Here is a 15,340-nt window from a genome sequence, read left to right as displayed (position 1 = left end):
TCTCCTTTCTTATCCCCCACTTTTCCCCATATGGTTCCATGTTCAGTCCATACAGTTAGAGCTGTGAATGAACACAGAATTTGTTGAAAGCAGACAGGCATGTGATAAGGCAGCCTCTTGGTGTCGACAGGACCCAACCAGACTCATGAATGCCTCTGACACGCAGGCAGGAAGGGAAAGAAATACAAAGATGGCCGCCGCGTGCTCCATCTGCCTCCACGATGCCATGTGTGACGTGAGCGTGGTCGTTGTGAAGGACATCCTAAACAAGACCTTTTTTTCCCATTCTTCAGTCGCCAAAATCAAACAGGGTCTTTTTTTCTTTTTCTATGTAGATCTTCTTTACTGTCCTCCTCCTCCTCCTCCTCCTCTCTGTTTTCAACAAAGACCCGAGAGATTTGGTGAAACAAAAGCTCCCCTGGTCCTGTTTGACCTCTCCATCATGATGTCAATGATCCCAGATGGGTTGACCACACGGAAGTTAGAGAAGCACAGGATTGAGGACTCATAAATCTTGGAAGCAGGCACTTACTTGTTAGATTTTGGATGTGTGCATTTATTAAATTATTCATTCATTCATTTACTAAATCATTTATAATTCAGTGCAGATTAGTTAATTTACTTAATGGATGACTGGATTATTATTTCATTCAATTTCATATCAGTCAAGAACATTGTTACAGTCTTCCTTGTGCATACATGTGTATGGTTGTGTGGTTGCATGAGCGTGGGGGTTGAAGGGTGTGAGCATCAGTCATTTACTCTCTCCTCCCTCCCGCATTGGCTCTACGTGTGTCCTCTGCATGTTCTACCATCCCCGTCCCATTACTTGATCACCTCCAACTGGTAATGCATGTATATGTGTGTGATAGTAGATAAATGCTGTTTAAAGACACACACACACACATACACATGTGTATATATATATATAAATACACACTCACCCATTCTGCTGTTGCTTCCTGCCACCATTTCCTTTCCTCTCCTTTCCTAGCCAATGTCTTTGCTTCATTCATGCACTCGTATCTACTCACACACAGTTTATCTCTGTTGCGCACACACAGACACACACACAAGCGCCCTGTGGTGGAGCACCAGTTGAGGTACTGTACAACAGCAGGAACCAGAGCAAAGAGACAGAGAAAGAAAGTGAAAGAAAAAGGGACAGAAAAAAAGACAGAAAGATTTAAGAGAAACCACTGAAAAAGAGTGTGGTTACCATGGTAACCCCCCCCCCCCCCCCCCCCACACACACACACACACACACACCCTCCTCCACTTCCATTCTCTCTCTCTCTCACTCCCTCTCTCTCTCCTTTCTCCTCCCTCCCTCCACCTCTGTGCTGGTGATGCTCGTGTCTCTTTTCTCTCCATCCGGTTCGTCCTCACCTCTCCTGGACGTGCTCCTCTCACACTGCCAACGGATGACACACGAGGAGGAGGAGGAGGAAGAGGTGACGAGGAGAAGCTGCTGTCTCTTTTCTCCCAGCTTTCCATCACTTTAAAAAAAAAGAAAGAAAGAAAGAAACAGAGACCAGACCAGAGCAACAACCAAAAGAAAGGACACACAGGATATATATACATACATACAAAAGAAAAAGAAACCCTACTCTTCTCCATTCTCCTTTTCAAGGAGGGCATTTTTCTTCCCTTTCCCCCCCTTTCCTTTTCTACCCCGATTTTTTCCTCTGAGATCCCGGTTTTGTCAAATTATAGCCCCTGAACTTCTCTGGGATTTCAGGTGAGGCACGCGTGTGTAGTGTGTGGTGCTTCTTCGTTTTTTTTATTACCTATCATGGCTCACGCGGCCTCCCAATTGAAGAAGAATCGGGGGGAAGTGGATGTGAATGCAATAGAGGACGAGAAGGAGAAGCGGAGGAAGAGCAGGAGAACAGCATCCCGGGAACAAAAGAGAAAGGTAAAAGAGACGAGGGCTGGCTCGGCTGGCTGGTGGCTTCATCTGCTTTGCTCCACTAGCGTCGTTGGACCGTGACTCTCTGTGTATGAGCAAGTAGATGTGGACGTTTACCTCAGCCTGACTGCTTAGATGAGCTTGGAGGTCTCACATACATTCATTCATTCATTCACGTGTTCATATAAATCCAGATGTGGAGATTCTCTTGCAGCATCTCTTTACTCTGGTCGTGTTGTCCAATTCAAACAGCATCTGTAACTCTGTACTTTAAATGCATGTGTGATGGAGTCAGTGTTTATTGCCTCTATGCATGTTAAAGTGTATCTGAGTATGTGGGCATACATGACAGCTGAAAGTCAAAGATAATTACACCTGCTTGCGATGATGATCTTAGCTACCTGCCTCTGAATGAGGTAAACTCACCATGGACTCGTGCGTTTTGTTTTCTCATCCCATTCCGACTCTTTATGACTGCTTCGTAGTGTCTGTTTTTAGTGAAACTACACCACACAAGGCTTCTTTAAACAATTCCATATCCATCCTTCCTCATTTTAGTAAAGAACAGGCATTATGCAGAGTTGGGTTGTTGAGACTTTTTTATTTCTATCAAATGAAGTTTCAAGGAGTGTGAGGTGATGATTGCATGTTTTTAAAAGAAAAAATATGCTATTAAATGGAGCAAACCCAGGCCAAGGTGCAAACCTCTCACATACATGCACTTGACCACAGTATTGTAAATATAAATGATTGCTTTAGTGAGTTTTTTAGGTTCTTGCATGTGCATGTCTGTGTTTGTGCTTGCATGCACAGACAACCATGTATAATGCATACATATCTGATTTATTGATGACAAAGCTTTTCATTTGAGAGAGGAGGAACAGAAATGCACGTGGGGTCTCCCTCCTCTTCCTCCACTCTTACATGTCAAGTTCTTTACTTTGGACAAACCAGAGGGAGACACTCATGCAAAAATAAGGAGAACGTAAGGAAGTTATGAGCTGCTTCTGTTGAGGAAAAAACACAAAATCAACAATGAATTCTCTGTCTGTCTGACCGGAACAGAGTTTAGATTAAGCATTTATTTTCATTCTGCGTATTAAAGCCAGGAGATTTGACCGTGAGAGATCAATTCAATAACAGTGACATTTACTGTACTTTGCGCCCATGGGTGCCTGGTTTTGAATTATGCTGCTGGCAACGTTATTTGACCTTAGCATAAACAAGAAGCGAGCTATCATGGCCCAATCTTCTCTAAACAAACAACAAAACAAAGATTCTTGAGGTCAAGTGGGTTGCTGGAGTTCTTTGCAGCCAAATATGTTTTAAGACTGTGCTCATGCCTGTTGGAGCACTTTTTTACTTTCTCCTGTGTTTGTGTGGCAAACTTGTATGTGTCTGCAATGCTGATCTGTATTGGAGGTTTTGTGGTCCTTATGAAGGGTCATGTTTCTTAGAAGAGAACAAGAGACAGAGATGGAGAGGAGAGAAGAGGAGAGGGTTGTATTGATTGGATTGTGCACAGCACCATCCATGAGAGTAATCAGCTTTTTCTTCTCGGCCTGCCCTGCGTCCTTCTCTCTGTCCTCACACCGATCTGCTCTTCATTTCTCTGTCTGTCACTTTGTGTTCCTTTGTGGGGCTTTTTTTTGCATGTTTGTCTTTTGTCTTCTCCCTTTTTGGCTTGGTCTCTCTGATTCACATCATCCTGTCCATTCACATATGGCTCTCTGACTTTTTTATTATTTGTTGTTTGGCTCACGCTGCTAGCTTTTAATAATACTCTGTGACAAAACAAAGTCAAACACGAAAGTTAATTTGTTTGTCAGATGGTGAACTGTGGGCCGCTGCTGTCAGTCGCTCCCTCTCCCACACTTTACACAGTGGCTGCATTTCAAAATACACACACCGTGTGCTCTTATGTTTTCATTCCTATGGCTTGACTCCTTGGCTGCCCTTGCTTGTGCACTGGTTAGTCTTGTTGGTGGCCTTCCAACTCTCACTGTGTCCCATAATATAGACCAGGAGTTATCAGAGTCACAGACAGACATAACAAAAGAGTGACACATTCAGAAAAATGTGATAAAAGGGCATTACAGTCAGAGACAACAATGAGAAAGAATAACAGAGAAGCAATTAAAACAGCGATAACTTGCACACAATGTTTTGAAATTTTTTCCATCCCTTTAATGTTGTAATTGAACTTTTTTAGAAGCCATGGAGCCCAACTCAAGAAATCTCGCATAATTTCAAAGTTATGTTGTTATTTTCTCTTTATTATTCTGCCTGAAAACCCTTTATTTCTGTCTGCATCATACTATAGTAAACTCATATGTGCTTGCTTTGGCGCAAATTGTGCAACAGAGTGTTTTGAGTCACTCCTTCCACAGCCCTACCAATGCTATATTTAGATAGCAGAGCAAGTACAAAACACTTTTAAATGCAGAGTGGATGGTTCTCTTTTTTTTGCATTAGTCACCAAGCAGGTGGATGACTGTATGTGTCATGAAATGCAGCAGAATGTTTTGAAATTCATACTTAATTTATGTTGCATCGATATTTATTAACTTTTCAAGCTGCATGCTCATACCACTTACTGTGATTGCTGGGGTTTCCTGTCTTGTTCGAAGTAACCACTTCTTTGTTTATTTGATCACTACTTCCTAAATGCACCCAGTAAACTAAGCTTTTGACATGTATTAATTATTCATTTGTGTTGATTTGAGCTAAGCAATTCTCATTTCGTCACTTGCAAAATGCAACTGGATTGTTGCGGAAAGGTCATTGTTGCATATGCCTTACAACTTAAGGCATCTTAACTTGTGTTAGTTATGTACATCGCCAGGAAAGCATCATAGGAGGATGGAGGAGATGGTGTTGGAGATGAGATGTTGCATGTGTGTTTGCATAAAAGCTTAATTTTCATGTGTTGTGTGACAGCTTCAGTGAAATCAGTGAAAACTTAGTCGCTTCAGTGGTCATTTTAATGGGAAACCCCCATTACGGTGTTACAGAAATGCTTCAAGCTGCTTTACTTCTAATGACATTATCTAGAGCCAGGAGCCCCCAGTGGATTCCCAGAGAGAGAGAGAGAGAATAAGAGAGAAAAGGAGAGAGCTAAGCAAAGCATGGGTTTCTTACTGTCCCAGTTTTGCACACCATTCCAGTACCCACAATATGCATTGGTATGGTACTTGTTATTCTTCTTCTAAGGTTTATTTGGGCCATTTGGTCCTGTTTCGATAATGCTTCATCTTCAGTTGAAGTGTTGTGCCTATTTGATAGTTTTGTGCCTTTGTGCTTTGACTGTGTGTCGTTGAAGCCTCGTACTGCACCATTGTGTCTGTTACATTGACAATGCTTTTACTCTTTGATCCACTTAAGTCTGTCCTCCACATCGGAGGTAAAGTTTGTGATTCATCACTATCATCACTGTTCATTAGGAGGTATAAATCTCGATAATAAGAGTGATGAATCTAAATCAAGACTATGGGATGAGAGCCGGAGGGTAAGTTGGAGTGCTGAAATTGGATTCCAGCCCTGTGCTTCAGTGCAAGCTCATGGCAACAGTGGCAAGGCATGATTCTGTCCAGCCCTTGGAGCAAAAATAAACAACGGGGTAAAAAATCCTCAGGGGAACGTAATATTGGTGGAAATTAAGACAAATTTATCTCTTCATTTTCTCTATTTTTTCTTTCCTACTTTATTGTATCACGTCCCTGCAATCGCTTTGGGTGAAACAAAGCCGACACGCATATTGCTCGCCTCCTCCTTCCCCTCCTCTCCTCCCCACCATCCCCTGAAAGATGGAGGTTAATGAATTCGGCGCCCGTGCATGCCTCAGCTAATTGCACTGGCATTGGGAACTCCTCCCAGTATTACAAAATGTTTTCACCATCAAGGTGGCCACCGACTGGACAATTGACAGACCTGGATTTGGGAAAGGCTGCCGAGCTTCAGTAATATAATGTATTATGTGCAACTATGTTTATCAAGAAATCAGTTATTTTCCAGTTTGTTGTATAGATACTACACTGTTTCAGGACACATTGCATGAGTGTGTGTGCACGTGTGCTTGTCTCAGAGAGGCAGTGGTCACCTGGTCTTAATGTCCAATATTCAGATTGAACGAAACATCACGCTCTTGACTGTACACTTACATATATATAGTAGCTTATATGCACTGACACTCTGAAAGGGACAGACATAGTTCAGTGAGACTTTCACTAAAGACCGTGAAATTCTGTTGTCTCTGCTGGCATGAAAATAAGACAAACCATAAAAGATACTTTTAAAAAACTAGAAAATCTGTTTGCTGGGATTGTATTTAGCTTTTTTATATTTATTTAGTACCTCTTTGTATAGTTGATTTAGCTGGAGATAGGTGAGTTGAATTCCTGTGCTGGTTTCTGATTGTTCACGGAAACGCTGTCTGATATTCACTGCAGTTTTATCAATAAGTATACCAACAATTTATCTACTTCTACCAGCTGTCCACTTCTTTGATAAATACAGTTTGCAGTAGGGCATACTCTGGTCCGCTTAACCAGTCTGATGTCTTTCTACATCAAATCAAATCTCATTCAGATGTGAGAAGGAACAACACTTCCTAAATCTGGACAGTGCGGCTTTGTGATGTTATGCATTCACATGCAGACCCTAGTATAGTAGCATACAGTTCCATCAGCCCACTGTAATCCTCACTCCTGCGTTTCACATGTCCGGAAACGTGATGGATTCCTCCGGCGTTCAACGCGGCGTTCTTACTCTACTGTATCCTGCTATTGTTCTACATTAGCTTGAGTCTCTAAGGGAAAATGAGAGCATGTAATAAGGATTGTTCTAATTATTGATCCACCACTCTGAGGGTCCTCACTGAAAACAGCTGCTGGGGGATGTGGTGTGTGTGCGTGATTGTGTGTCCACATGTAAGAGAGAGAGTGGTGGTGAAGGGGTTTGTTAGGGAGCGCTTGTAATGGGAAACCAGTGTATGTGGGAATTTGTTTGTCCTGCCAACAGGCGAGAAAAAAATTGTGTTTTCTAGTTGTGTCTGTGTATAACTCCTGTCTTTTTGTTTTATGTGCAGCAGGTGATTTGGTTTTTATGGAAGATTAAAAATGATGACATGCTTGTAAAAGCCAGGTGGATGCTGACCATCGTGTGTGTGTGTGTGTGTGTAGAAGAAGAGTGTGTTTATGAACAATCATAGAGGAAAAAGTCACCAGCAGGGGTTATAGAGGTAGAAGAAGAGTGGTAGAGATAAGGACTAATAGATCAAATGAGAGTAAGCGGGTGTGATGGAAAGGAGAGCAAGAGATAAGGAGAAACGGAGAGAATTAGAGAGGCAAGGAGTGAGAAATGAGAGAGAGGGAGCGTGATTATAAGCCTAAAGGTCATTTGAAGGTGAGCGTTGTCTTTTTTGCCACTCTTCCACTCCATGTATGTGAAAATCTCATAATATGGAGGCTTGTGGGTTCCCCAAAAGAGAACTGCTTATGTTATATCATGCAGTATATGGTTTTAGAGAATTAGAAAGTGGTTAATTGTATTTAGAAATGAAATGAATTTTGCATTTAGGACAATTTTAGTTGTTTTTTTTATACATCAGTTGGTCACAATATTAAAAAAAACTATTTATATTGTGCAAGTCACCCTAGTGCAGTCAGAACAGTTCTGTTCTATTGGGGCATGGACTCTGCATTACAGTGGTCCCTCGCTATAACGCACTTCACTTGTCGCGGCCTCGCTGTTTCGCGGATTTTTTTTGGTGCAATTTTGGATGCTGTTTTTTTTTTGTTTGCTTGTTTGTTTGTTTACAGCGCATTGTGTTCTGTGTCCTGATTGGCTGTAGACCACTGTCAGTCAATCTTGTGCCGTGTCTCCTGTACAGTACAGAATGCGTTCAGCTTGTCAAATTTACATAAATCTTCCAACGCTACCAGTGTGACTCTGAAGTGCTGTACTGTATGTTTGTACGTTTTCTCCCCGACAAACACAACAATGTCGACGAAACGTTTTGCACCGTCAAAGGGAACCACGGGTGCCTTTGGTTTCATTCTATCATACTGGACATTTTTTTCTGCAAAGTTTTTAACTTTGAGAGTGTTTAAACAAGAGAGAAGTGTGAAAATGTTCATGCCTGTCTGAGAAAAGTGTATGAAGTGTATAGTGAGGGGTTTTACAGCCTTAAAACATCTATAATAATCTTAAAAAATAAAGTTGTCTACTTCGCGAATTTCACATATCGGGGGTTATTTTTGGAACGTAACGCGAGGGACAACTGTATTCCTGAAGGTTAAAAACTTTCCTTTAAAAGAAATCCCAGCCTTGCTCAGTCCAATGAAGGTTTCCCAGCAGAACGTTGCCTAGAGCGTCAGCTGGCTCCACAGGCTTGCCTTTTTCCCATAGTGCATCCTGATGTCATCCCTTCCCCAGGTAAATGACGCACATGCACCCGACTGTCAACATGATGCAAAAGAAAACATGATTCATTACATGAAGTCGCCATCTACATTGGTCCTTCAGAACCTGATGGGCCAATTGTAGGCAATTTAAGGGTTGGATGGGGTCAGTGCAGTGCTTCTGATCAGTCTTGGGTGCTCTGTGTGTTCTGACAAAGCTTTTGTTATTGTCAACGTTAAGGTTTTCAGCAATCTGAACTACAGTAGGAGCTCTGTGCAGTTGGATTCCCAACAGATTTTGGCTTTTGTCAAAGTCGCTCAGATCCTTAATCATTTTTCCTGTTCCAGCAAATTAGACTGTTTACATCATCCCTTTTAACAGGTCCATACTAGTTGGATAAAATTGTCAGATTTGCTGGTTTTACAGGGTTGGACATGATTAGCAACAATAAACAGACAGGCTGTGCTGTTTAAACGATTCTCAGTTGGTGCTAAGGGGTCCAAAGTGTGCCATGAAACTATCCCCCACACCACCAGCCTAAAGTATTGATACTAAGCAGGATATATCTATGCCAAATTCTTACCCTACCTTCTGGATGTCATAGAACTTGAGACTCATCAGGTCAGGCAGTGTTTTCCAATCTCCTGATGTTAAAAAAGAGGTGCACCCAGTGTGCTTTTCTGTTGCTGTAGCCCATCTGCTTCCAGGATCGACATTCAGTTTGACATCCAGAGATGCTCGTCTGTATACTTATGCTTGTAACAAGTGATTATTTGAGTTTCTGAGTCATGTAAATCGCCTTTCTTCAGCAGGTCATCTTGACCATATCTAAATGTCTAAATGCATTGAGTTGCAGCCTTGTGATTGGCTGATTAGATATTTGTTTTAACAAGCAATCGAACAGATATACTTGACAAAGTGGCTGGCGATTGTAGTTACAGTGCTGAATGGTATGTAAAGGGAGGAGGGGTAAAGAGAAAAAGAAAAGAGAGCAGAGGCTTGATAACGTAAGGACAGAGAGCAACAAAAAGAGAGGGGGAGCAGGTGTTTGTGGCGATAAAGAGAGAAAAGAGAGAAGGGGGCAACCTGAAGCTGGCTATAAGAAAAAAAAAGAATAGGGATAAGTGGATGAATTAGAATTGGTGTTTGAAAGGGAGGAGGGAACTCAAACAGTGTGCACACATAATCTGACAGTGACTGATTAGATCTCCTTGTCTTTCACCTACTGATAGTGTATTGCTTTTAAAAAGCATGATGCTACCTGCAGGCTGTAGCTCTTTTTTTCATCCATTTGATGTATACGTCTGTCTTGGGGTCACTTGCAGCTTACTGTTCACTGAAGCACTATTGTGCATGAGTGTGTGTGAGTCGAAGAGGGGGAAGAGGGAAAGAAATGACACCCCCACTCTTACAACATCACACTTATTAAACCCCTGCTGTGCGTCAGTGCCGGGCCTCCTCCATCAGCTCTTAAATGCGCCAAATGGTGTGTCATGTGTGCGTTTGTGCATTTATGCATGTATAGCAGGTGCTCCTCATACATTCGCTGATAAAGCTTACCCGTAGTGCTGTCTAGATTTCCTACATGTCTTGCAAACACCCACACACACACACACACACACATACGCACACTCACACAAACGCTGTTCACCCTTGGGACTCACGCCTGTATGGCTTGATAATTACTTTCATTTGCTCGCCCCCACCTGCACCACCACCCTGTTCCCCTGTCCTCTACTTAACCACCTGCCACTCCACCATAACATGCAGAGATAACTAGAATCATGCGACCATCACTTTTGTTGTCTGGCTTGATTTTATGACTCAAGCCAAGCGCAGCAGAGATAATAACCCCCCTCCCCCCCAAAAATCTCATATCTTATCAATAGCCCTGGGTGTGTCACCCAGCCTTTTTACATTTTCTACCCCTAAAAACATCTGCACCTGGCCAAGGACAGAAGCATATGGTCCTGGCCTCATAGCTGGAGCTCAGAGGCTCTTGAGCTGAGGAAATGGGCTGTGTTAGGACAGATCGATGGTAATCACACCTCCACACAGTTAGCTCTCTCACATGGCCAGGAGTAGGGAGAGAGAGAGAGAAAGAGAAAAGGGGGTAGGGGTAAAAAAGGGAAAGCAGGAGGTTAGGGGTGTATTAAGGGTCCCTTCGGGAACAGAAGAACGCCTTGATTCATGATTAGTGAAAAAATATCCACCCCACCCCTATCCCCTCCACCCATTCCAACTCCCAAACATGGATGCAGCCTACTTTCTGAACAAGCTCCAACCTCACTGATTGAATTGTTTTAGCAAGCTGATTTTTCTGTACATACCTAAGCTGCTCTGCTGGTGGTGTGCTGTATTGCTTCTTTGAAATGTGAATTATTACCCTCTGAAGAACAATAAAACAGTCCTGCGATGTCTAGCTAAGAGACTCAACTACAACACTGGCTCTTAAAACCACTTTGTCACAATATAGACATGGCATTTTTGTGTACTTTTAGCCCTGAGGGAAAGACTCCATTGCACCTTAAATCAGGTAATTTAGTATGAAAAGGTTGCAGTGTGATCTTAGCATGGGGATTCTGAATTTCCACAGAGTGTATGTGGTCTCGAGTGTACTGCGCAGTATAGTGAGATATAAAAGAAGCAGTTAAATGATCGCTTTTGTCATCTCTTGGTTAGTAGTGTATCTTTTTAAGACAACCTTGTGCAAATTGCTGTAATCCAGCATAATGACAGCTGATGGGAAAAGGTTCATTGTAGCTCCAAGGTGGGATTGGTATTCTTTTACTGGTTATGTGCCAGATCACTGGAAAAATAGACCTTTAGACAGGGAGCATTACACATAAACACACACAGAAGTCTTTGGCTGCGTGTTTTTATTAACAGTTGTGTGCGCAGCCAGGATAGAAGCAAAGCATTCTGTCTACTTAATGTTTGATAGTGAATTATTCACAGGCAGCTTTGCCAAACATGTTTGCACTCTGTTATCAGTGAAGACTCCCAGCATATTGCAGGTTGGATATGTGCTTTATCATCCCCACGAAGACTATCTGCACTGAAAGATGACTAAGGCAGCACAAATCTCTAACTAATAAAAGCATTGGATTTTGCCATAGAATACCTAAACGACAGCTTTAGAAAGGTCAGAGAAGGTTACACAGAATCCAAGTTGTACCCAGTTGTACTATGTCTGAAATTCAAGGATGTGGCTGGAACAGACCACAAAAAGAGTGGATTCATATCATGCCTATATTTGTGCTCGCCCTCCCCCCGAATGTCCTCAATTTCAAGCCCAGAGTCTACTGATTTTTTTCCCCCTCTCTTTCATATTTTTTCCTCTGTCCTCCTGTCCTCCCTTCTCGTCCTTTCCCTTGTTGTTCCTGTAGGTAACCAGAGAAGGAAATCAATGCCTGGGTGGGAGTTGTAAGCAAAAAAGTCTGGCTCTGTTATGACCTCCTATCTGAGCTAACATGTCGGTCATCATTGCGGGACCATATTCTCATAAATTATGTGTTTAAGTCATTCATGAATGTTTAAAAAATTATTTGGGGCCAGACTTTCAATATTTACAACAGGATTTGCTTTGGATTGTCTTTTAAGGTGTAGTACATTATAGTTATGGAGCAGGAGGGCATATTCTAGTTTATTGCTTTTATTAAAGTGGGCTTACATTTAAGGTCAACTTGAGCATCACAAAAGTCCTTTATTTAAAATTATTATATGGACTTACACATCCCTGTTTTTAAAGGCCCTTTGAAAGAATTAGTATGCTGCCTTAAATGGTGTTTTACTATGATAGTTAGAAAATTGGTGCTCCAAGGGCCATTGCCTGCACAAGTTGTGATGTAGATTTACTTGTGCACATAACAAGTCTTTAGGACTGATGCTGTGCTCTGTCTCTGTGTGTCTTTCAAATCCACCAGCCCCACAACAGATCTATCACTAACATTGTAGAGCCAGGGCTAAAACACAGGAAATGAGAAGAGTAGAACATTGAAACAAAAGCAGTAATAAAGTATTAAACTATAAAAAAAAAGAGTCCATGGTTGTAGATACACAAATGTCAGTATTTATGGGTGACAAGTGGTCCTCCATCATGTCTGTCACTTTATACAGTTTATCAAGTTATCAAGAAAATATTCCATAAGTGTTTTAGTAATGAAAATAACTCAGCTCCAACCTGAAAGATTTGTTAAAGCTAAAGCAGTAATGAAGACTGTTATTGAAGTGATGATGATGATGATGGAACTTCATCTCTGTTGTATCACCTTTCACCTCACGCAGTCATTTCGTTACCAACACGCGAGCCGCCCTTTTCCAGACATAACTGAGTCACTGCCGTGTCTCGAATTCTCCATGTTTGAAATCATTTTGCTTCGCAATCTCCGATTGGACAGCTAGCATGTTATTTTAACTCTCACCCTCTTCTTCCTCCTCTGCTGGTGGTCCTTTCTCCTTCGTTTCACTACAGCTCCTTTCACAAACACCCTGCGTGTTGAAAATAGATCAGCCCTACAGCAACTGCTAGCATTCTCCCTTGATGATGTGTATTGCCGCGTTGACAGTCTCACATCAGATATTTTTGGTTGTGTTTCTGGTTGTTATTTCAAAAGCAGCTTGAGTCACAGACACCCCACGTTCTGTATGCAATGTGTGTCATCTGTGAGTCCACCCAGTTGTTTCCTACCTGAAGGACAGTGAAAAGCATTACCCAGAGCTGCAATGTTGCCTGAGGTTTGTCACATTGTTACTGTTTTAGAACAAATTGGACTCCAATAGATTGAATTTGGACATCTGAACATAAATTCACAGTATTCAATTTTGTGTGACGCACTGGGGTATTTATAATTAGAACTTTTTGTATTTATTGGAAATATTTTGTTATATGTAACTTATTTATAACTTTTTAATATGCTGTATTATTTAATTTCATTTAGTTAGTTACTATGACAATATAATTTCATCTGGAATTAATAAAGTACCCTTATTCTTATTCTGAAAGTACAACTTTAACTCAGAAATTTCATCATCCTGCCATCACTGCTGTGCTAAACCAGTAATTTAAGCAGAAAGGTCAGATATTTGCTGTCAGATTGTGCATGCTGTACTTTGGTGGCTTAAGCTTGTTCGTAAGGTTTCCGTTTGCTTCAGTTGGTCACATTCACATTGGACTTTTGAAGTAACTTGATTTGCAGCTCCTGCATGCCACACTTTTTTTTTTTTTTGATTTCCACATTCGTTTTTTAGGTCTGGGAAATGAAGCACTAGAAGAGACTCCAGAGGGCCCTTTTCTTAATTTATTTAGGGCTCCTCGAGGAACCATTTTGAGCCGGGAGGTGTTCTGCCCCTCTGCAATACTTCTTGCGGTGGCAGTGCGAAGGTCTTTTTGTGTTGTCTGGGCTTAAAGGCTACACCTGATGAGGTGTGATTAAAGTCATAACAGAGGTCAGGATGGAGGAGCATGATCATTCTTCTGGTGATTTATATATCAAGAATGATTGTTCAGTTCATCAAAACCTAATCAACAGATTAATCAACTATAAAAATATCCACAGGTTATTTTAAGGAATCAGATATTGCAGAATTTGAAAAAAGGAAGTGCTAAATCATTGTCCTGTTTATATAAAGTTCTAATTGCACAGTTTGCTATCTGACAGACTGAAGGCTTGATCTGATACACTGAGACGGAGCAGTACGCGTCAGGTTGCTGTTAGTGTTGCTGCTGACTAGGTTGCTGTCACCCTGTGCATTTGTGTGTGTGTGTGTGTGTGTGTGTGTGTGTTGCTGACTGGGATGCTGTCAGCTGTGTGTCAGCCATCTCGACACCCACAGTGCACTTTTAACTTTTTTTTTGGGACCTTCCCTCTTGACGGCCAAATGTCCGCCTCAGCTGAGGAAGGGCACGCACACATTCACACACATTCACACACAAGTTGCTGAAGTGACCAATTATAAGAAGTGTTGGAACTAAGCAGGAATGACACAGTCTAGAGAACAACAGGAAAAAAGCTGTGCTTGTTCTTCCTCTTAAAGGGTCAGCATGTGAAACGTGTCATTTTTAAGCCCAACGTGATTATATCCTGCAACGTGTTGATTTAAATTAGATTTAAAGGTCTTTTAGTTGTTATTGATTAGTCTGTTGACAGTAAACTAGTAAAGAGTAAAACAGCTGCCCAGAGTCTGTCATCACATTACGTTTTGGCAGAATTAAGATTAAACACTTTAATTCAATCTCACCGTGACTCTAATAATGTTATGAGTCAGGCGCAGGCTATTTTACAACTGGTGCAGCGGGAAGCTGTCCCGCAAATGGATGATTGAATTGGTGAAGAGTAGAGAAGAATTTTACGCGTCTCAGTTTTTAAAAATATGGATTTTTTTTGTGTGTATTCTATTCTTTTTTTTTTCCATGTGTATATGTATGTGGGTCAGTTTATAGAATTAGCAATACCTTCTGTTTGTTTGAGAACTGCTGATTGCTAGATTGATGTTACAAAGAGGAGACACTTCATAGTGAGCTGAGTTATGGGTGGAGACCGCTCCGTTGCATTCTCCTCATAGGAGCACATACGACACTTAACCTAGTGAACATCAATTTCTCTGCTATGACTCTAAGAATGGATTAAGGAGTCCAAACAGTCAACCAACATGTAGGAAGTCGCAAACATATCCTTAACTGAAATTACCTCAGTTACTTAGGTAAACGCTCACAAATGGAAGTTTAGTATTTCAGTTTGTTTTAAACACCTCAAATTTGTTTCTTTTCCTTTTATTGGCCAGTTTCACAATCTCAGGTTTGTGTTTCTGTTTGTAACTCAGCCCAGATATCCAACATCCGCAGCTGCTTCTCCACTGCTGATGTTGAAACTGGTGTTTTTCTGGTACCATTTGTAATCAAGCTGCCAGATAGGCACCTGTGAGGTGTCTGTTTCTCTAACTCAAGACTCTGATGTACTTAGTTTTGCACACCAACGTCTCTGTCTAGTTAGAGCCAGTTTGTGATGTTCTGTCAGGGTAGTAGTA

The 15,340-nt window shown here is 41.5% G+C and overlaps 1 protein-coding gene across 32 annotated transcripts in view; it reads left to right on the top strand.

Annotated features, from left to right (window-relative positions):
- The window catches only part of ank3a (ankyrin 3a), a 118,444-nt gene that overhangs the window by 27,462 nt on the left and 75,642 nt on the right, over positions 1 to 15,340 (top strand). For 28 of the 32 annotated variants that reach the window (XR_003213541.1, XM_025897650.1, XM_025897646.1 and 25 more), the window contains exon 1: positions 1,429 to 1,918. The exons of 1 other annotated variant lie outside the window; for it this stretch is intronic. Coding sequence is in view for 30 of the 31 variants with exons in the window: in XM_025897650.1 (XP_025753435.1) it covers positions 1,796 to 1,918 (123 nt within the window). In the remaining variant the exon portion in view is untranslated. Of the gene's footprint in view, positions 1 to 1,428; positions 1,919 to 15,340 lie in introns of those variants that run through there. 3 more of the 32 variants (XM_025897656.1, XM_025897655.1, XM_025897653.1) reach the window with 1 other exon arrangement.

This window comes from Oreochromis niloticus, linkage group LG13 (assembly GCF_001858045.2).
Source record: "Oreochromis niloticus isolate F11D_XX linkage group LG13, O_niloticus_UMD_NMBU, whole genome shotgun sequence".
NCBI classification, from domain to species: domain Eukaryota; kingdom Metazoa; phylum Chordata; class Actinopteri; order Cichliformes; family Cichlidae; genus Oreochromis; species Oreochromis niloticus.
The sequence above is the reverse complement of the archived record's forward strand: the minus strand, read 5'-3'. Positions and strand labels throughout refer to the sequence as shown.